We start from the raw sequence: 23,069 nt of genomic DNA, 5'->3' as shown, positions 1-23,069 counted from the left end.
TTTCATGAGTTTGATCGTTATTTGATATGGGCAAAGACCTTAGAGAGAAATGGATTTCGACTGATTTGCTCAGCTTGTTGCTGGGGAGGGAATGGGAGAGCCTGAGAGTTCTCTCTAGCCCTAGGCAGAGGGTACTCTCACATTCCTCCCTAAACTGGATGCTTTCTTATCTGAGTCAGTTATCTCACCAAACCTCCCTTTCTGGGAATTGAGGTGGTTCTCATCAAGGAGGAGAAAGAAACTGGCTGCTGTCCTGTCCTGGTTTTCAGTATTATAGTTTCATTGAATTAAATAAATTTTTATTTACATACTTTTTTTTCAATTTTTGTTTTTTTATTGTATAAAAATTTTTTGGAGAGACAGGGTCTCACTATCCATGTTACCTTTCACTCGTGTCACTTGTGTCTGTGTGAAGAGACCACCAAACAGGGTTTGTGTGAGCAACAAGGTTGTTTATTTCACCTGGGTGCAGGCGGGCTGAGTCCAAAAAGAGAGTCATGGAAGGGAGATAGTGGGGCCGTTTTATAGGATTTGGGTAGGTAAAGGAAAATTATGGTCAAAGGGGGTTGTTCTCTGGTGGGCAGGGGTGGAGGGGCGGTCACAGGGTGCTCAGCAGGGGAGCTTTTGAGCCAGGATGAGCAAGGAGAAGGAATTTCACAACGTAATGTCATCAGTTAAGGCAGGAACCGGCCATCTGGATGTGTATGTGCAGGTCACAGGAGATATGATGGCTTAGCTTGGGCTCAGAGGCCTGACATTACCCAAGCTGCTCTTGAACTCCTGAGCTCAAGCAATTGCCTCTGCCTCCCAAAGCACTTGGATTGCAGTTGTGAGCCACCACTCACAGCGCCCGTGATTTACATACTTTTTGGAATTTTTTTTGTTTTGAGACAGTCTCTCTCTGTTGCCCAGGTTGGAATGCAGTGGCATGGTCTCAGCTCACTGCAACCTCTGCCTCCCAGGTTCAAGTGATTCTCGTGCCTCAGCCTCCCAAGTAGCTGGGACTACAGGTTCATGCCACCATGCCCGGCTAATTTTTGTATTTTTAGTAAAGATGGGATTTCACCATGTGGGCCTTGCTGGTCTCGAACTCCTGACCTCAAGTGATCCACCCTCCTTGGCCTCCCAAAGTGCTGGGATTACAGGCATGAGCCACCACAGCTGGCCTACTTTTTTTTTTTTTTTTTTTTGAGACAGAACCTTTCTGTCACCCAGGCTGGAGTGCAGTGGCGTGATCTCAGCTCACTGAAACCTCAACCTCCCGGTTTCAAGCAATTCTCCCACCTCAGCCTCCCAAGTATCTGGAACTACAGATGTGCGCCACCATGCCCAGCTAATTTTTCTGTATTTTTAGTTGAGGTGGGGTTTCACCATGTTGGCCAGACTGGTCTCAAACTCCTGACCTCAGGTGATCCACCCACCTCAACCTCCCAAAGTGCTGGGATTATAGGCGTGAGCCACCATACCCGACCAATTTACATACTTTTAAAGCAAATATTTAGCAAATGGATAGTATAGAGTAAAATAAATGACACCACAAACGTATATGTTTTGTTCATAAAGATAAGTCATTTGTAAGATAATGGTTGAAAGTGTAGGCTCTAGAGTCAAACTACTAGAGTCTATAGCGCATCTCTGCCATTTCCTTGTGATGTTAACGTGGGCAAGTTTTATTTTATTTTATTTTTATTTTTATTTTTAGAGACAGGGTCTTACTTACTCTGTCACCCAGGCTGGAGTACAGTGGCGCAAACATAGCTCACTGAAGCCTCAAACTCCTGGGCTCAAGTGATCCTCCCGCTATAGCCTCCCAAGTAGCTGGGATTACAGGCCCACCACCATGCCCAGCTAATTTTTTTTTTTTTTCATTTTTTTGTAGAGTCTCCCTATATTGCCCGAAGTGCCAGGATTGCAGGTATGAGCCACCATGCCCAGCCATGGGCAAGTTTTTTTAACCCCTCTGTGCCTCATCTATAAAATGGAGATAACAAATCTATTTCATAGGACTGCTGCAAGGCTTAAGTGAATTGATACATATACGGTGCTTAGAACAATAACAGTTTCAGAGGTGTTCAAAGTTAGCAGCTCAGGCACTAGCCTTGTCATTTTCCTTCTCCAAGGTTTTACAGCAAGTTAAAATGAAGCTGGAGTTCAGCCAATCTTTGGAATCCTAAGAAGCACAAGAAATTTAATAACAGCAGTCGTAACGTAGTTACATCTTGCTTTACAGTTTACAAAGTTCTACCATGCCTTTTTTTCTCATTTTGTTCTCATAAGAGCCTGGGGTAGATGAAGAAGTTCCTGGCGGCGCCATTTTATAGGTTAGGAAACTTGACTCTTAGAAAGAGGAAGTGATTGAGCCAAGAAGGTTTTGATGGCTGTACAGTCTGTGTCTGCCCTGTCCCCACCTTCTGCAAGGGTAATAGTGAATCATGACTAATAGGAGGTGCAGACACACCTTCTCCAAAGGTTTGTAGTTAAATAAGGCAGCACGTGGAATGGACAGACTGGAGACAGTCCTCACCTCATGTGGAACCTAGGACAGGTAAGGCCCTGTCCTCCACCCCAGAGCTCACTTTGTCTGAGAGCAGCTGACCAGCAGTGGAAGACATTTGCTCAGCGATATATTAGTTATGGCTGCAAAAGCCCAAGAATTCATCCCCAAGGCAATTAAGATAAACAGCAAATAGAGGATGGGTGCCTTGGCTCACACCTGTAATCCCAACACTTTTGGGAGGTTGAAGTAGGAGGATTACCTCAGGTCAGGAGTTCAAGACCAGCCTGGCCAACATGGTGAAACCCTCCCTCTACTAAAAATACAAAACTTCGCTGGGCGTGGTGGCAGGCAACCTCGGGAGGCTGAGACAGAAGAATCGCTTGAACCCCAGAGGTGGAGGTTGCAGTGAGCCGAGATCGCGCCATTGCACTCCAGCCTGGGTGGCAGAGTGAGACTCTATCTCAAAAAAAAAAAAAAAAAATCAAATAGTAATTTGCCAAAAGTTTTTAGCAATGAACTTAGGTTCATTAAAACACATTGGTATTTATACCCTGAGCAAACAGGAGTCCTCCTGTGTTCTGGGCACTGGGTGGGGCACAGGGGCATCACCAGATGCAAACTTGATCTTGACTAGGAGGGCCCCTCCTAGTCAAGTAAATTCAGACCTTAAGTCAGTAAATCCTAGCCACTCCTTTAGTCTTCATCATTGGCATTTGTTGGTTTTCCTCTTCTTCATGGCCCCAAATGTCTGCTCTCTTTTTATTATATGATCTATGTCCTTTATAGCAACTCACCTCACAACCTTTTCAGAAAAAAAGGACTCAATACAGGAAAGGAAAAACAGCTGCGATGTTTTGTTAACCTCTGGTTTTTCCTCTCTCTCCTTCCCCGCCCACACCCGTCTTGACTCGTCTGCTGAACAAAGCATTTGATCTCGGGCCGGCTGTGAATGTAGTTCCTGAGAGATAGCAAACATGCCCAACAGTGAGCCGTGTGTGTCTCCGCTGGAGCTGTTCAACAGCATCGCCACACAAGGGGAGCTCGTGAGGTCCCTCAAAGCGGGAAATGCATCAAAGGTACATGATTTTGCTGGGTTCTCCACGAAGGCAGCTGAGCCTCCCAAGTCTGTAGGGTTGTATTACTCTAGAATAGATGGTTTCCTCAATGACTGAGGTGTTTCTGTTATAATTTTTTTTTTTTTGAGAGGGAATTTCACTCTTGTTTCCCAGGCTGGAGTGCAATGGTGCAGTCTAAGCTTGCTGCAACCTCTGCCTCCCGGGTTCAAGCGACTCCCCTGCCCCAGCCTCCCAAGTAGCTGGGATTACAGGCATGTGCCACCACACCCAGCTAATTTTGTATTTTTAGTAGAGATGGGGGTTTCACCATGTTGGTCAGGCTGGTCTCAAACCCCTGACCTCAGGTGATCTGTCCACCTTGGCCTCCCAAAGTGCTGGGATTACCAGCATGAGCCACCACACCAGCCTTGGTTATAGTTTTAAATGTATTTTTCCCTTTATCAACATTGGGATGCCTGTGGTCTAAAGAGTCAGGGGTTCTCAAAGCTTTTGTGAAATACAGTGGCCCTCCAGCCCACCTCTCCCTATTTCCTGCTCAATTCTTTTAGCCGATCTTTTGGTTATGTACTCCCCATATCTGTAAATATTCTGCTTATTACATTGTTCCTTGTTGATTTTCAAGTTAGGGTCTTTCAGGTGGAAATGAAGCATTCGTACCTTCACAACCACTTCCCGTCCAGGCAGTCTCCCCGTCTGTATTGCAGTTGTAGTTAGGTCAGTATCTGTACACTGACATTATGACCATGGAAATAGACGTGGACAGCTGAACCATCACGGATAGAATGAGTACTCTAACTTTCTTGCCCAGCTTTTGTTTTCTCTGGAGTTAATATTTGTCTTAATTTCTGTTCGCTTGACTTTTTTTATGTCAATGATACTAATGATAATGTATCTCCAAGCCCTTTCCCTGTCCAGTGAATCTTCTTTCAACACACATCAACTAGTCTATCAAGTTCATCTTCTTGAGGCGATCTCTCCCTTCTGCCTGCGTCCCTCTGGACTGGGGACTCTTGCCTCCTACACTGCCAATCTTGGCATCTTTCTTCACTGTTGACCCAGGGGTTTCTTTCACCCCTGTCGATTGGGTGCCCCGTTTCCTGCTCCTGCGTCTTATTCCTCTTTGCTTTACTCTTTGGGCAGAGCAAATCTTCCAATTGTTCTGAAAAAAAGTATTGCAAAGGAAATATTTCTGGGGGGATCTTGCCCATCTGAAAGTGTATTTATTTTACCTAAAACATGATTGATAGCCGGGCTGGGTATAGGGTTCTAGCATGGAAGTGATTGCCCCTGGAAATGCTGAAGCCATTGCTCTATTGGCACCTAGCTTCTGAGCTTGCTGCAGAGAAGTCAGTTGCCATTCCTTTGTTTTTTCTTTTTGGAAGTTAGCAGGATCTTCTTTGTTCCAGTGTTCTGAAATTTCATGGGATGCGGGTTCAGTATGCCTTCTTTTTTTTTGTTGTTTTTTTGCCCCCCCCCCCGCTACCCCCCGAGATGGAATCTCGCTCTTTCACCCTGGCTGGAGTGCAGTGGCACAATCTCGACTCACTGCAACCTCCGCCTCCTGGGTTCAAGCAGTTCTCCTGTCTTAGCCTCCCAAGTAGCTGAGATTACAGGCACCCGCCACCATACCTGGCTAATTTTTGTATTTTTAGTAGAGACGGTGTTTCGCTATATTGGCCAGGCTGGTCTCAGACTCCCGACCTCATGATCTACCCGCCTCGGCCTCCAAAAATGCTGGGATTACAAGCGTGAGCCACCACACGCAGCCTGCCTTTTAGACTAGAAACTCATGACTGTTAATTCTCAGAACTCATGATTTCTTTGATCTCTTCTGTTTTCTCTCTTCACAGACTTTTTTTTTTTTAATTCAGAGACTGTTTCTCTGATTTTCTAACCCTCCTATTGTTTTCCATTTCTGCTGTCATTTTTAACTTCCAGGAGCATGTATGCTCCCTGAAGTTTCCTCACAGCACTCTGCCCTGACTCGTAGATACAGTACCACCCTTTTCTCTCTGAGATCTTTTTTTTTAATATTTTATTTTACTTTATTAAATCTTACTAATATTCTGTAAGGGACAAACCAGACGAGTAGGCTACAGTGAAGAAATCTTATTTTGGAGAGTTAAGAAACCACTATGGTATTTCCAGGTATTATCTTCAGTGATGCTTCTTATCTTTATTCAGGGACTCCAGGTAATATTCAGCTCCTACAGCTACCACAAATGCAGCAAATCCCCAGAATCCTTTAAACAATACATCAAAAAAGGAAACCCTCTTTGCAAAGCCACCCATGTATCTCCAAGCTTCATTGCGGCCCCATGGATCCCTTAGCCCTTTTGCAGCCAGCTTCTTCTGGATAGTTTGTAATGGTGTCCCTTCTATCTTCCATTGTCTGTAATCTGGAAGTTCCATTTTACGATGTCCATGCTCATGTCCATGTCTATGGGCCATGTCTGACAGCAATCTGACCTCTCAGGACACTCAACTCTGTCTCTCTGAGATCTTAATGGTAGTTTTCCATATGTCCTCTACATCCTTTATAATCTCAGTTTCTTCCATCTTAATCTGTTTTCTACCTGCCTTTCATATAAGAGGCAATTCTCAACTGTTTGGTGTTTCTTGGCTGTTTGCTGGTGTTTTGGGGGGTGCACTAAAAGCTGCTGGATGCACTCTTCATTGGGGAGGAGCTTATCAACACAGGTTCCACTTCCTGGAGAGTGATCAGGCTGCTCCTCTTTTGTTGGGGAATCTTTTGTGTCAAGGTCTTTAGATCTTTTCTTTAAAGTTAAGTGAGATTCCCCAGAGAAAGCTCCCCCAGTCCACTGTTCAGAGGGGGTGAGTCCCACTGCCAGAGTTCTACGGCTGAGTGGGAGAGAAGGGCTGGGCTGTGGGATCCTTCCCTGAAGCTCCCTATTCTCTGTGTGCTGCCGGTGCCCCAACTGTGCAGATTGCCCCCAGTCTAGGCACCTGTAACTCTGTCCTCTCTTGACATGAAACCTTGGAATGGAGGGGAAACTGTGACACTCCCTTGGCCGAGGGGAGAGGGATTCTCAGTAACTGCTTCTTGAAGAGACTTCAACCAGCACTCGTGTTTTCATAACCCGCTTTCCCCCCCAACTCCTGTAAGTGCCCAAGGTCACTAAGGCCTGAACTTTTGGACTATTCCATAGCAGTGTATGGTCACATTCCAGTATTTCCACAATGTCTTAGCATTTGTTTTTCTCTCATGCTGTTAGGCACTGGTCATTCATCAGCTTTCCAGCTTCTGAAACCTTGTTGCTCTCGCCCTCTTCGTGTTTCCTTTGTCCTTATGGGATTATGCTTTAAAAAAAAAAAAAAGATCTCTGCTTTTGTTGTAGTAGATTTCAGAAGTATCATCAATACGCATCTTTAACTAGAACATAAGCATTTCATTTCCTTCTGGGGTGACTCCACTCCTAGGTCCCCCAGCTTCTCCATGACTTCCATCACTTTCTTTTTTTTTTTTTTAAGGCTGTCTTACTCTGTCGCCCAGGCTGGAGTGCACTGGTGCAGTCTTGGCTCACTGCAACCTCTGCCTCCTGAGTTCAAGCGATTCTCCTGACCTGGCCTCCTAAGTAGCTGGGACTACAGGCGCCCGCCACCACACCCAGCTAATTTTTGTATTTTTAGTAGAGAGGGTTCTCACCATGTTGGCCAGGCTAATCTTGAACTCCTGACTTCAGGTGATTTGCTCACCTCAGCCTCCCAAAGTACTGGGATGACGTGTGAGCCACCACGCCCGGCCCGACTTCCAACACTTTTAACTCCTGTTATCTGTTATCTTTTCAAACACCTTGCTTGTCACCAGATGGTGTCAACCATCTCACATTCCCCAGTAGTTTACTTTGATTATTTGGGACCCTGATTAAACCTTTTTTTTTTTTTTTCGTGTGTGTGTGTGTGTGTGTGTGTGTGTGTGTGTGTGTGTGTATTTTTTGAGACAGGGTCTCGCTCTTTCCACGTTGGAGTGTAGTGGTGCAATCCTAGCTCAGTGCACCCTCAAACTCCTGGGCTCCCACCTTAGCCTACCAAGTTGCTGGGATTATAGATGCAAGCCACTGCACCCAGCTCATATTTTAAAGGAAACAAATAGTACTGAAAGAAAGTAATGTCAAAGAAAAAAAAGAAGTTTTTTACAGAAAGAGATTTACTCACCAGGTAGGGCTCAAAAGATTAAACCAAGTTGTTTTAAAGCAAAATTATAAAATAAATAAAAGACTCAGTGGGGTTATGTAATCCCATCATTTTGGGAAGTTGACAGTGGTATTTTTGTCCATTTAATATTAAATTTGAATAACATTTAGTAAATGTTTTTAGTTAGTAATTCTTAGTGACTGCAGTTATGTTCATTATTTTAGTCAACTTAATACATTTTATAATAACTCTTCCAAGTGTATTATTTGACTAATGCAATTGGCTGGCATACGTTGAAGACATCAGAGGTTGCACAATGAGACCAGAGTTAAGTGATGAAAAATTCAGAAGTACATTTGTATCTGACCCTGAAATGTCTTGGTAGTAGAAGCACTTGATGTTTTGGAAATTTGAAAAATTAACTTTTAGCAAAATAGTTTGAGCCACATTGGGAACGCCAGTTCTCTGAGAGGGCACCGTCAGCTCTTTCTTGGCCTGCCGTTTATCTAGGCCATGGACCTCGAAGGTCTTTTCTGCTCCAGTGTATCTAAAGAATAAGATCCACGTCCTTCAGTAGCAGCAGCTCATTAAAGCGGCGAGTTTCCTAGGGGGAAATAAGTCAGAATCTGAGGGCTATGAGGGGAAATAGTTTGAACAGGACTGAAGAGGCAATGCTAGGTCTTAGGTATTAAAAAAGAGAGCAGAGCCTTTTTCTTCTTCTCCTTTTTGTTTAAATAACTTCTAAAATCAAAATATACCATTCATATAGAAAAATATGCTGATCATAAGCATAAGCAGCACCTCACTGAATTTTCACAAAATGACCACACCTGTGTAACCAGCACCCAAATCAAGAGCAAGCAGAGAGCACCTAGAAGCCACCCTCACGCCCCTCAGCCTCTGCCATGACTCCTCCCACCAGGGGTAGCTCTACCTGGGTTTGAACTGTATGTAATCAGGTAGTATACAGTCTTGTGTCTGGCTTTTTTTTCTGAACATCAGCTTTTGGCCAGGCTCTGTGGTTCATGTCTATAATCCCAGCACTTAGGAGGCCAAGGCAGGAGGATCGCTTGAGGCCAAGAGTTTGGGACCAGCCTGGACAACATAGTGAGACCCTGTCTCTACAAAAAATTTAAAAATTAGCCAGACATGGTGGCACACACCTGCAGTCCCAGCTACTCAGGAGACTGAAGTGAGACACTGTCTAAAAAAAAAAACTGATGTTCTGGGGTTTTTGGGGGATGGGAATCTCACTTCATCACCGAGGTTGGAGTGCAGTGGCGCAATCTGGGCTCACTGCAACCTCTGCCTCCCAGGCTCAAGCAATCCTCTCACTTCAGCCTCCTGATGAGCTAGGAACACAGGTGTGTGCCACCACACCTAGATAATTTTTTCTGTTTTTGGTAGAGACAGGGTTTTGCCATGTTGCCCAGGCTGGTCTCGAACTTATGAGCTTAGGCAATCTGCCCGCCTTGGCCTCCCAACGTGCTGGGATTACAGGCGTGAGCCACTGCACCCAGCTAACATCAGTTTTTGAATCCTGTTTCAGTGTCCTGATTCAGACACTGATTAAAACTGATTATAAGAAAATAGACAAGGTTAGCCTGCTTGTCTTATTTCGGTGCTATTCCAAAATGCAGATGGTCCTTGAGCAGGGACATTGGTTAAATGTTTGACTTTCGCAGAGCCTCCTAGTTAGGAGCAGAATTAGACCAGATAGAGTATGAAATGTCAACAAAGCTAGTTATTAAGGGATATTGACTGCAGTGTACTTCAAAGCAAGGTAAGCCTTCCCATAGATAATTGGATAGATTATACGTACTAAACTGTTATTTTTTGCAAGTACTGAGCCTAGGTACTACAGAAATGAGATGGGTGGAACATACTTAGCTATCTAACCTGGGCAAACATCTCATCTATTAATCGTATCCATTGGGTTACTGATTCCACAAATCTGGCTCATTTTAATGATGAGTCTCAGATAATTTTGTAGTTTGAAACACAGATCACTCCAGAATCGCAGTCCTTTATGGCCCAAGTGCTGTATCTGATGGAACAGTTATCTCTGAATGGAGGTTGGTGTTTATAGAACATTCTGTATATGGTAAAAGGAATTTAAGGAGATTTAAAAGAAAGAATGTTCGGTATAAACTGTAAGTGGAAATGTTTGTATTTCCCTTGGTAAGCAAATTGGACTGTGTATATTCTTTGTTTGCTATCTAATCCAGCAAGGCCAATTACCGGAATAGAGCTTTAGGGCATAGCATAACTAATCAGCTTAATTAGGCCTGCTTTTCTAAACACCAGGCTTCCAGGGGTGGCCACTATGGACTCCTGCAAAAGAGTCTTTAATACATTTCCAGACTACCCAAGGGTACATTTACCTTTGCTTTTTGTTTGTTTGTTTGTTTTTTCCAAGATAGTTTGATAAGACTACAAAATGGGGTGATATAACTATTTCCCAATGAATCCCTCCTTAATTTATAACCCAAGAGCCTACATTTTTTGTCCTTGCTTTTATCTGTTTTAGTTGCTCTTACTATCCTTAGTGGCATCATTGGTTAAGTTTCCGTAAATATTCATCTCAACCTGTGTGGAATGTAAAAACTAGTTCCAACGCAGAACTCCGGGAATCTCAATTAAAGGAGCTTGTCACACACGTTCTCTGGCATCAGTGGTGTATGAGAAATCTTTAGCATATGAACTTTGTCATAAATGACAGTGTATATTGTGTCACTGCTACTGTCCCAAAGTGTTCATGGTAGCACTAGAATAACAGATAAAAATGAAGTGTTTTCAAGCCGATGACTTGCTGTGATTCTATGGGTAAGCTCCTCTACCTCTCTGAGTCTCAGATTCTTGAGCTGGAAAAGGACAGTGACAACAGTGCCTGCCTTGTAGGGTTGTGACACTAACTAAGGTAACACGTGTGAAAGCATTTAACATAGTGCCTGCCATAGAATAGGCATTCAGCAAATATCAGCTATTAGTAATACTTTTAGCCATCACTTTTATTTCCTTTCTCAGGATGAAATTGATTCTGCAGTAAAGATGTTGCTGTCGTTAAAAATGAGCTACAAAGCTGCCATGGGGGAGGATTACAAGGCTAACTGTCCTCCAGGGAACCCAGCACCTACCAGTAATCATGGCCCAGATGCCACAGAAGCTGAAGAGGATTTTGTGGACCCCTGGACAGTACAGACAAGCAGTGCAAAAGGCATAGACTATGATAAGCTCATTGGTACGTCCTCTGCTTTCTTCCCAGAAAAAGCTGCAACTTTTAGAAGTGGTCCCATTGAGTTGATTCCATTGATGTTTTTAAATTTTGAATTAATCATAAATTCAGTGAAGCTTCAATGCCAAGAAAAAATGGATACTAAAATCTTTTGGTTGTGCATTATATTCCCAAAGGATTATTTTAAAATAAAATAACAATATAAAATATATTTCAAAATAATGATCTATAGTAGGCAGCTTAATAGAAGCTTTTCCCTTTTTTGAGCACTTCAGAACTTGGGAAAGGTCTATTGAAATGACCATTTATAACATTTAGTGGCTACAAGTCAATCATAGATTACTTAGGATTCACCTGCAGTGATACTGACTATGGACCTAGAAGGCTGGAAGTCAGCTTAAGAGCAGCGACTTCTCACATCGGGCAAGTTCTTACTGTCATGCCCTTCCTTGAGGGCCTTCCTGCTCAGGAAAGACTGTTGCCATTCCATTGAAGTCTTTACTCTGAGATCATTGCTAATTATCAGAGAAGAAACAGAACTAAAATGTTTTCATCTAAGTCAAAGCCATTTTCCATGATTTCAGTATAGACTATCAATGAGGGAAAATTCACTCGAAGACAGACATTAATTCAGTTCAAGTAATAAAGAATGTGAGAAATCATGGTTGTCAATGAATATAAATTTTACCTTAATAAACAAATATATATATATATACATATTTATATATGTGTATGTTTATATTTTGTTGTCAAAAGTTGCTAGCTGGACCGCATTCTGAATATGTTTCCCATCAGAACCCAGTCTCAGGCAAAACAGCATTTTGTGTTGTAATTTATTTCCTGTTTTGTTGGTTGTGTTGATCTCAGCTGTTGTTTTAATACAAAGACCTTTTACTTTATGTTGGGAGTAAGGACCTTTAGCAAAAGGCCTAAAGAGGTTTGTGTTCATTAAGATTGTGCACGGATCACTCACTTTTCACCTTCATTTCAGTAATATCTGATCACTAAACCTCCTGCCACCTAAGAAAGTCATCTCTTCTTTTTTTCCAGTTCGGTTTGGAAGCAGTAAAATTGACAAAGAGCTAATAAACCGAATAGAGAGAGCCACCGGCCAAAGACCACACCGCTTCCTGCGCAGAGGCATCTTCTTCTCACACAGGTCAGGGGCTTTTCACCACAGGCCTTCTCACCTGTCCTCTTCTTTTGGTTCAAAAAAATCATAAGACACTCTCTTCATAATCCACCTGGTACTGTGGGAAAAGTGATGGCCAGCTGTCGGAAGACTAAGATCCATCCTCTGTCCTGTCAGTAACCCACTGTGGGATCATGCTTGTCCATTCACCCTCAGGCTCTTAGTTTTTTCATTAGTAGACTGCCCACCTCACAAGGTGGGAATCATATTAATAGCAGGTGAGATTCTTCCCAGATTACATGCTGTAAATAAACTATAAAATGTCATGAAAACAAAAGAGAATAATATGTCCAAGTTCAGCATTTCCCATACGACAAACAGTAGGCTTCCTGAAATTCCAAACCCTCTTCCTCCTATTGTATTGACTTGCTCATAAACGATACCAAAAGACAAACCAACAGAGAATGCATGGAACAGATTATCTGTACCTTAGGCCATAAATTCCATGCAGATAACATCAAGATATGGGCAGGTTCTAAAAGAGTTTCTGCCTCTCCCAACCTACAGTTATCTGGGCTGAGGCAGCCCCATTTTTGAAGCTGTGTCCGTGGAATTTATGATCTGACGTAGGCTTGTTCTGTTCTACTGGCACTTCACGGTTACAGGAGAACACCCCCAGGACAGAGCCCAGCAGTCTGCCCAAACACTTCAAATTCTACCTGCAAAGAACTCCAGGCCTTGCTCAACCCACTTTCTGGGCAGAATATAATAAAAAATTTTCCTTAATTCACATATTATAAAACTCACTTTTTTTAAGTATACAATTAAGTGGGTTTTAGTATATTCACAAGGTTGTGAGACCATCATGACTATCTAATTCCAAAACATTTCATCACCCCAAAAGGAAACTTCTACCCATTAACCCATTTATGCCAGAAGTTGTAAAAATTTTTTGTGAAAAATCAGACCTTGGCGAATTACCTTGAGCAGTAAGATATCAATAACTCCCACAAGTTTAGCATTCCAATTATGGAACACTAGGCATAAATGGGTTAACAGTCATCCCCCATTTCTCCCTCCCCACTGGCAACCGTTAGTCTGCTTTCTCTATATCTAGATTTAGGCATTTTATATAAATGGGATCATGTAACATATGGCCTTTTGTGTCTGGCTTCTTTTACTTGGCATAACATTTTCAAGGTTCCTCCATGTTGTAGCATGTATCCATACTGGATTCCTTTTTATTGCCAAATAATATTCCATTGAATGGGTGTACCTCACATTTTGTTTATTCATTCATTAGCTGATGGACGTTTAAGTTATTTTCACTTTTTGGTTATCAACAATGCTGCTCTGACCATTTGTATACAAGTTTTTGGGTGGATATATGTTTTCAATTCTCTTGGGCATATACCTCGAAATAGAATTAATGGCTTATATAGTAATTCCATGTTTAACTCTTTGAGGAACTGACAGACTTTTCTATAGCAACTGTATCATTTTATTTTCCCACCAGCAACATAGGAAGCTTCCAATTTCTCCACATCTTCACCCACTCTTGTTATTTTCCATGTTGTTGTGTTTTATAGCCATCCTAATGGGTGTGAAGTAGTATCTCATTGTGGTTTTGACTTGTATTTCCCTAATGACAAGGATGTTGAGAATCTTTTCATGTGCTTATTAACAGTTTTTGTATCTTTAGAGAAATGTCTATTCAGATCCTTTGCCTACTTTTTAATTGGGTTGTCTTTTTATTGTTAGTTATAATAGTTCTTTCTATATTCTGGATACTAGTTTCTTATTCAAATATTACTTGCAAATATTTGCTCCCATTATATAGGTTGTCTCTTCACTCTACTGATAGTCCTTTGAAGTATGAAAGTTTTTAATTTTGATGAAGTCCAGTTTATTTTATCTTTGATTGATTGTGTTTTTGGTGTCATATCTGAGAAACCACTGACTAATCAAAGGTTGTGAAGATTTACACCTATGGTTTCTTCTCAGAGTTTTGTGGTTTTAGCTCTTACATTTCAGTTTCTGATCCTTTTTGAGTTAATTTTTGTATATTTGTGAGGTACAGCTCCAACTTCATTCTTTTGCTTGTGGGTATCCAATTGTCCCAGCACTGTTTTTTGAAAAGACTATTCTTGGCTGAGCGCGGTGGCTCACGCCTGTAATCCCAGCACTTTGGGAGGCCGAGGTGGGCGGATCACGAGGTCAGGAGATCGAGACCATCCTGGCTAACACGGTGAAACCCCGTCTCTACTAAAAATACAAAAAATTAGCCAGGTGTGGTGATGGGCGCCTGTAGTCCCAGCTACTCAGGAGGCTGAGGCAGGAGAATGGCGTGAACCCGGGAGGTGGAGCTTGCAGTGGGCTGAGATCGCGCCACTGCACTCCAGCCTGGGTGACAGAGCGAGACTCCATCTCAAAAAAAAATAAAAAAATAAAATGTGAGTACTCAAACATTGTTCTTTTTCAAGATTGTTTAGGTATTCTGTGCCCCTTGCATTTCCATATGAATTTCTGCTTTTCCATTTCTGCAAAAGCAGCAGCTGGGATTTTGATAGGGATTGCACTGAACCTGTAGATTCATTTGTAGAGTATTGTCATCTTAAAATATTAATTCATCTAATCCGTGAACATGGGATGTCTTTTCACTTCTTTGATTTCTTTCATTGATGTTTTGTAATTTTCAGTGTATACGTTTTACACTTCTTTGGTTAGATTTATTCATTAGAATTTTATCTTTTTAATGCTATTGTAAATGGCATTTTCTTAATCTCATTTTCAGATTGTTCATTGCTACTATATAGAAATACAACTGATGGCAGGGCACGGTGGCTTACGCCTGTAATCCGAACACTTTGGGAGGCCGAGGCGGGTGGATCACTTGAGGTCAGGAGTTTGAGACCAGCCTGACCAACATGGTGAAACCCCGTCTCTACTAAAAATACAAAATTGGGCAGGCATGGTGGCGGGCGCCTGTAATCCCAGCTACCCAAGAGGCTGAGGCAGGAGAATCGCTTGAACCCAGGAGGCGGAGGTGGCAGTGACCCGAGATCGTGCCATTGCACTCCAGCCTGGGCAACAAGAGCAAAACTCCGTCTCAAAAAAAAATACAATTGATGTTTGTGTATTAATCTTATATCCTGAAATTTTGCTGAGTTTATTAGCTCTAATGCTTTTTTTCTTTTTGCAGATTCGATAGGATTTTCTACATATAGGATTGTATCTCCTATGATTAAAGACAGTTTTACTTCCTCCTTTCCAATTTGGATTTTTTTTTCGTTCCTAATTTCTCTGACTTCAACTTTCAATAGGATGTTGAATAGTAGTGGTGAAAGTGAGCATCCTTGTCTTATTCCTGATCTTAGGGGAAAAGCTTTCAGTAAAGACTGAATATACACCATTTAGTATAATGTTAGCTGTGGGCTTTCTATATACCCTTCAACATGTGTTTTATTATGAAAAGATGTTAGATTTTATCAAATGCGTTTTCTGTGTTTATTGAGATGATCATGTGGGTTTTGGCCTCTATTATATTAGTATGGTGTGTCACATTGATAGGTATTTGTGTGTTTAATCAGCCTTGCATTCCTGGAACAAATTCCACTGAATCATGGTGTTGAAAATCAATTGATTTTCAATCATGGTGTATAATCTTTTTTATATGTTGCTGGATTTGGTTTGTGAGTTGCTGAGGATTTTTACATCTGTGTTCATAAGGGATATTGGTCTATAGTTTTCTTTCAATGTCTTTGGTTTCGTATCAGGGTAATACTGGCCTCGTAGAATGAGTTGGGAAGTATTTCTTATTCAATTTTTTTTGGAAAAGCTTGGGAAGGATTGGTATTAATTCTTTTTTGAACATTTAATAGACTTTACCAGTGAAAATGGGGTTTTGGGCTTTTCTTTTAGGAAGTTTTTGATTACTAATTCAGTCTTTTTGTTTGTTCCAGATCTGTGTATATTTTCTATTTCTTCTTGGGTTCATTTCAGTAGTTTGTTTCTAGGAATTTGTCTGTTTCATCAAGGTTATCTAATGTATTGGTATACAGTTATTCATAGTATTCCCTTATGTAGTAATCCTCTTTATTCCTGTAAGGTCAGTAGTAATACCCCTTCTTATATTCCTGATTTTGGCCATTTGAGTCTTCTTTTTTATTCCACCCCCCACACACATACATATCCAGTCACTTTGGTTCCAAGTTTACTAATTTTATTGGTTTGTAGTCAGCATTTTGTATCTTAGCACGGCATGGTTCTTCTCACCGCCTTTGTGGCTTATTTACTAACTGCAGTGTAGTAATCCTGTAGCCTCTTGGCTTAGGAAAGCATAGGACCTGAGGCATTTACCCCTTCTCAAGTTTCAGACTGCCCCTCTGTCTAATTTTGTCATCTGTAAAATTGGGGATTAAATGAGATCTACCATGCACAGTCAAGCTTCAAGTGGTGGGCAGGTGACTGGGTTCCCTTAGTAGCTGAATGAGTCTCTGCTGGAATCCATCCTCATAAAACATGATCTCAAAATTGGAACCCAGTAAATTTCTGCACGCTTGTCAGGAGCACCTCACCCCAGGACCGAGCACACAGTGAGTTCTCAGATGCTCCATATAAACACAAGAAAAGCAGCTCGTGGCACAGCTGCATTTTTTTCTCTTCTGTAAGCCCATATGGTTAGTTGTGAGAACCAAAGAAGGATTCTTTCCTTCCAAAATTATGGGTTATTTTCTTTCCTTATTTCAAAAACAGTATGTGAGCATTTCATAGGGAAAAAAAGTGAAAACTAAGCCCAAAAACCAGAACACCCACAATTGTGTCTGTCCAGAGATAAGCAATGTTGACCCTTGGCTTGGGGAATATGAGGAGAAGTCACTTTCAGAATACTGTTCTCTAGACTCTCCTACCCAGACCTCTGGAAAAGGTAGTTATTCCTCTTGTATTTGGGGACACTTTACCCCGAAACAAAGGACATTCATCCTGGAGTGTTGGTTTCCCACCCTGCTGAACATTGGAACTCCTCACGGAGCTTTTTAAAAATACACATTCCCGGCCAGGCGCAGTGGCTCACACCTGTAATCCCAGCACTTTGGGAGGCCGAGGTGGGCAAATCACGAGGTCAGGAGTTCAAGACCAGCCTGGCCAACATAGTAGAACCCCGTCTCTATTAAAAACACAAAAAATTAGCTGAGCATAGTGGCGAGTGCCTACTACTCGGGAGGCTGAGGCAGGAGAATCACTTGAACCCAGGAGGCGGAGGTTGCAGTGAGCCGAGATCACGCCACTGCACTCCAGCCTGGGTGACAGAGTGAGACTCTGTCTCAAAAATAAATAAATAAACAAACAAACACATTCCCAGAGAGTGCCTCAGATCCATTGAATCAGTCTCTGGAGGTGGGGCGCAGGCAGCTGTGATTGGAAGCAGCCTGGTAGGGAGGGGGATGACTCTAGAGTGACTCGCAGATGAAGGTACCTAGTCCCAAGCTGGCTGAGGGGCCCAGATAGATCTCCAACTGGGGACTTGACCTCTAAACTCCCAGAGGACAATTCTTACTTTCCCTGCTAAGCCAGGACTGTCTGGTCCCATGCAGTTTGCCTGGTATTGGTCTGAGAGTCCTCGGGGCTGGGTGATTCTGAGCAAGGATCATATGGTGTTGGCCTGGTATCCTCAGGGAAGTGTACCAAGCTCACAGTATGTCGGCACTGATGTTTGGAGGGATTCCAAGAGTCCCAGTAACTGCACAGCTGGATCCATCTTTTAAACACGTTATTCCAAACCTACACATCTTGTCTAAAACACTCACAGGAGAAACCATTTCAGTAGAAGTTTCCTGTCATTTTTATATCGTAAGCACCAAAGGTAACAAACTCTAGTTATTATCCATGTTGTTTCATCTCTGTCTATATTTTTCATTTCCAAAAGTGCGTTAGTGCCTTGATATTTTTCTCAGAAAATCACACTCTTCCTCTTCTCCTTTTTCCTTTAGAGATATGAATCAGGTTCTTGATGCCTATGAAAATAAGAAGCCATTTTATCTGTACACGGGGCGGGGCCCCTCTTCTGAAGCAATGCATGTAGGTCACCTCATTCCATTTATTTTCACAAAGTAAGTATTGGATCTTATGGCTTTTCTTACTCTCTTAGTGAATTGAGAATGTTGCTTATAAACCATGTTTAGAACTGACAAGATCATGCTAGTTCATTTGCTGAGCTACTAAGATGTCAAGAGTTGGCACTTTTTTGGCTTCCATTCACTTTGTTCCTGGGCTCACTTTAGAGGACCATGGAGTGATGGGGAGAGCACAGCTTTGGAGTCAGCCAGGCCTGCTCCTCTTCTCATCCTGCTCCCTGTCTGCACGGCCATGGGCCGGCTACTTCTCTGAGCCTAAGTTTCCACATCTGCAAGATGAGAGTGAAGATACCTACCTCATAAAACTACTGTAAGGCTTGAAAACAAAGTGTGTAGAGCGGCTAACACAGAGCACACAGGGCCATCTGGGTCACTAAATGGTAGTCAAATTCATATCACAATTCAAATGGTGATTTTGTAGGCAAGGAAGTTTTAACATACATTGTAAGTAGGAACTGTGTTTTCAGATGCACGATGGCGTTCCTCCACAGGGGAAATGAGACGTCAGCTTTCTCCCCCTGTGTTTCTTTAGGTGGCTCCAGGATGTATTTAACGTGCCCTTGGTCATCCAGATGACGGATGACGAGAAGTATCTGTGGAAGGACCTGACCCTGGACCAGGCCTATAGCTATGCTGTGGAGAATGCCAAGGACATCATCGCCTGTGGCTTTGACATCAACAAGACTTTCATATTCTCTGACCTGGACTACATGGGGTAAGGAGAAAACGTCTGGCTGCCTTTTCAATAGGTAGAGGAGGATGTCAATTTGTCATGACCACAGCTAAATTCGAAACAACTGAAATGGTCTTAAGGCCTAGTAAATGTTCTTCTTCCTTTATTAAATGCTATGAGTGGCCAGTCATGGTGACTCACACCTGTAATCCCAGCACTTTGGGAGGCCGAGGTGGGCGGGTCACAGAGGTCAGGAGTTCAAGACCAGCCTGACCAACATGGTGAAAACCCGTCACTATTGAAAATACAAAAATTAGTTGGGTGTGGTGGCGTGCACCTGTAAGCCCAGCTACTCAGGAGGCTGAAGCAGGAGAATCGCTTGAACCCGGGAGGTGGAGGTTACAGTGAGTTGAGATCATGCCATTGCACTCCAGCCTGGGCAACAGAGTGAGACTCCATCTCCAAAAGGAAAAAAAAAATGCTATGAGCTGGTTTATTGGTTTTATTTACCAATAATTTTGAAAGTGAAAAGCTGTGTATGTAAATAGAAAGGATTAAGTGATATCAGTATCTTTAAAGACTCGATTATTGTCTCCATAATTACATTTACAGAAATCTAAAATATGGGCTCAGCCACAGCATGATGGCATTTCAGATTTTCATCCTCAGCTGTGCCAGGAAGTCCTGCCTTGCAGTTTCTCGCCAAGGATAGTCAGTCTTCCAGAGTTATGTCTTCCTCCTTTTCAACGCACCTTTTCCTCACAGAGAAAAGACTCAGTGGTTACACAGTTCCCTCAGTCTAGTTCTTTTAATCAGCCATTTAATAAACCAAAATATTTCATTCTGAAAATCCTGCAAGTTTCATCCCAAATGATTACCAAGAAATGTGTTAGAAAAATAAGACTTTGGTCAACCATCACAAGAAGGATACTATCTAGCTCAACAAATGTTTCTTGAGCACCTAAGTTGTGGTACTCCCCTAAGGTGAGATACTCTTCTAAGTCATGGTACTCCCCTAAGGCGTGGTCTCTCCTAAGGCATGGTACTCCCCTAAGGCGTGTTACTCCACTCCCCTAAGACGTGTTACTCCTCCCCTAAGGTGATTCCCCAGAAGGAGTGTGTTCATTGCTATGCTCCTGCAGCCCAGGTTGGGCTGTCTGCACGGCCATGGGCCAGCTACTTCTCTGAGCCTAAGTTTCCACATCTGCAAGATGAGAGTGAAGATACCTACCTCATAAAACTACTGTAAGGCTTCAAAACAACATGGGCCCTCCCATGTTAGCTCACCTTCAGGGACCATGCCGAGGCAGGATAAAAGGGACACTAGAGGGGCAGGTGAGCAGTGAGCACAGGAGGACTTGCTTAGAGCCGCATCCCCAGAACGTTCCCTCTTATAAGACCTTAAAACTGAGTAGTGGCAGCCAGGCGTGGTGGCTCATGCCTGTAATCCCAGCACTCTGGGAGGCTGAGGTGGGTGGATCACAAGGTCAGGAGGTCAGGAGTTCGAGACCAGCCTGGCCAATATGGTGAAACCCCATCTCTACTAAAAATACAAAAATTAGCCGGGTGTGGTGGCACGCTCCTGTAGTTGCAGCTACTTGGGAGGCTAAGGCGGAAGAATCACTTGAACCTGGGAGGCAGAGGTAGCAGTGAGCCGAGATCGTGCCACTACATTCCAGCCTGGGCGACAGAGTGAGACTCTGTCTCAAAAAAAAAACAAAACAAAACAAAACTGAGTAGTGGTTTTATATCCATTGAGAGCAATGTATACCCTGATAGGAAATCTCGCCCTTCTATCAGCCAGTAAACCTGTTAGCTTTCTAATTTTACCTATTAGATTTTTTTTTTTTTTTTTTTTGAGACGGAGTTTCACTCTGTCACCCAAGCTGGAGTGCAGTGGCACGATCTCGGCTCACTGCAAGCTCTGCCTCTCAGGTTCACGCCATTCTCCTGCCTCAGCCTCCCAAGTAGCTGGGACTACAGGTGCCCACCACCATGCCCAGCTAATTTTTTGTATTTTTAGTAGAGACGGGGTTTCACTGTGTTAGCCAGGATGGTCTCGATCTCCTGACCTCGTGATCCGCCCACCTCAGCCTCCCAAAGCACTGGGATTACAGGCATGAGCCACCACGCCCAGCACCTATTAGATCTTTTAAAATTACTTCTCTTGGTTCAGCCATGTGAGCGTGGAGGCCCTGTGGCATCCTTGAAGGAAGGGAAATAGACAGGGATCGAGATCCTGGCACCTGGGTTTAGTGGCTGTGTGTCATAGCAGCCATGTCTATGAAATGGGATCAAACAAGAACATAGATGTCATCATTAGTATAGTTTTCTTTCTTTTTTTTTTTTTTTGAGACAGAGTCTCACTCATGGGTTTTGCCATGTTGGCCAGGCTGGTCTCAAACTCCTGACCTCAAGTGATCCCCCCACCTCAGCCTCCCAAAGTGCTGGGATTACAGGTGTGAGCCACCGCGCCCAGCCGTATTAGTATAATTTTCATGTCACTTTATTTCCTTATTCTCACCCCATTCCATACAATGATTCAACTGATTGAACCTTGGCAGAGACAACCGTGGGTTCTGCTTCTCCCTTTCCAGTCAGGCAGTGCTGCTGGCATTGCCCAGTAGCTGCTGTCCTCTTCCCACACCACCACTGCCCCCACCAGCCAGTGATATCCCTAAAACTCAGAGCTAATCTCATCTTCCACTTGCGGGTCTTTCCCAGTTCTCCTCCTTAGATGACATTGAAAATTCTCACCTTTCGCTTAGCACACGAGCCCTTTCGTGATTGGCATGGGAGGAGCCATCCACTGTGTGGCCTGGGCATGGGAGGAGCTCCTCTCTGCCTGCTTCCTCCACTCTGCTCATTTGTTCTACATATATTTATTGGACATCTGCTATATGCCAGACTCATGCTGAGGGTACAGCAGGGAGCGAAACCATTATCTCAGCAGCTGTGTAGAGCCTCTCTTCTAATGGGGAGAATCAGCTAACAGGTGATCAATCAGGTGATAATAAGGTCTATGGTGATAATAGGGACAAAGGGCAGGGGTAGAGAAGACTGTGGTCAGGAGATGATAGTGCCTGCACTGCATATAAAGTGCTTCAAGCCACGCCTGGCACCTGGAGAGTGCTCAGTAAATGTTGTAATCTAAAATCTCTTCCCACTTTAAACCCTGTCTGAGAGTGAAAAGCAGGTGCCCTCCCTGGGGTAACTGGTGGTTCAGCCACATGTGATATACAGTTAGGTGTGTTCACTGCAGCCAGTGAGAAGCCTCCATGTGCCGGCACTGGCATGGCTGCTGTTGCGTGATAGGTCCGTCCCAGCTGTGCAGGGGGACAGCCGTCCCTTGAGGGGAGGATCACGCGTGCTCACGGTGCAGCACCTGCATTCACCCTGCAGCCAGCACAGTGGCAGCAGCTTGCAGCAAGTAATAACCAGTCTTCTAAGAAAGGGCAGCGTGCTCTAACTCAGAAATACCAGTCAGACACCGCAAAGCTACAGTCCTGCCACAGTTTGGGGGTACTGGAGACTTTCCCTCCTTGTAGGGGTTAGGGTGTCCCAGGTGCCTCAATCCCAAGGGCGCATGGAGTCTTTGCTGCAGCCCATCTCCCCAGGTGACAGAAAGCTGCTGTCGTTACTGGCTGTGAGGCCTGCTGCGGTGCCCAGGAGGGACCCTCCCTGCCTGCGGTGTTCCTGGCTTGCTTGGCAGGAAGACAAAGGCCGCATCTTCCCAGGCGGTGCTGCTGTTGGCTGTGCTCTTGCTCTCTGTTGTTTCCATTGTGCTGAGTGGGTGACACAGATGCTGGGTTCTCCTGGCATGCCCCTTCATGGTACTGCGCCCGCCCTCTCCAGTGCCCTCCAGGGCCTGAAACTCAGCCGGCTGCTAGGCGAAAGACACAGTCCATCCCTCCCGTGCTGCCTCTGTTCAACCTGGACAGACCTTGGCACTGACCTTGACCGTAACAGGCCTCCCAGCATTGTGCTTCGCCCAGCACAAATGGCCAGTGTCCCTGCACTCCTGACACCCCACCGCACCTGCACAAAGACATTCAGTAGTTCTCCGCCCTGTCCCAAAAGTCTAAACTCTTCTAAAGGATAAGATGTGGTGAGAAAAGCATAGGCTTTGGGGCCAGGTGAATCTGTGTTGGGATCCCAGCCCCTGTA

The 23,069-nt window shown here is 43.7% G+C and overlaps 2 protein-coding genes across 5 annotated transcripts in view; one reads left to right on the top strand and one right to left on the bottom strand.

Moving 5' to 3' along the window:
* Positions 1-23,069, top strand: part of WARS1 (tryptophanyl-tRNA synthetase 1) — a 40,154-nt gene that overhangs the window by 4,737 nt on the left and 12,348 nt on the right. For 2 of the 4 annotated variants that reach the window (XM_054448338.2, XM_054448341.2), the window contains exons 2-7: positions 1,880-1,915; positions 3,423-3,573; positions 10,756-10,969; positions 12,014-12,122; positions 18,086-18,205; positions 18,762-18,944. In XM_054448338.2, coding sequence (XP_054304313.1) covers positions 3,472-3,573; positions 10,756-10,969; positions 12,014-12,122; positions 18,086-18,205; positions 18,762-18,944 — 728 coding nt within the window. In that variant the 5' untranslated portion in view covers positions 1,880-1,915; positions 3,423-3,471. The remainder of the gene's footprint in view (positions 1-1,879; positions 1,916-3,422; positions 3,574-10,755; positions 10,970-12,013; positions 12,123-18,085; positions 18,206-18,761; positions 18,945-23,069) is intronic. The other 2 variants (XM_054448335.2, XM_054448336.2) reach the window with 1 other exon arrangement.
* LOC129012564 (NADH dehydrogenase [ubiquinone] 1 beta subcomplex subunit 3-like) lies at positions 5,604-6,063 on the bottom strand. Its single transcript, XM_054448343.1, has one exon. It carries the CDS (start codon positions 6,022-6,024, stop codon positions 5,731-5,733), a length of 294 nt encoding a protein of 97 aa, XP_054304318.1. The 5' UTR covers positions 6,025-6,063; the 3' UTR covers positions 5,604-5,730.

The sequence above is a fragment of the Pongo pygmaeus genome, chromosome 15 (assembly GCF_028885625.2).
Source record: "Pongo pygmaeus isolate AG05252 chromosome 15, NHGRI_mPonPyg2-v2.0_pri, whole genome shotgun sequence".
In the NCBI taxonomy this organism is placed as follows: Eukaryota; Metazoa; Chordata; class Mammalia; order Primates; family Hominidae; genus Pongo; species Pongo pygmaeus.
Note: the sequence above shows the minus strand (reverse complement) of the source record. Positions and strands in the feature narration are given on the sequence as shown.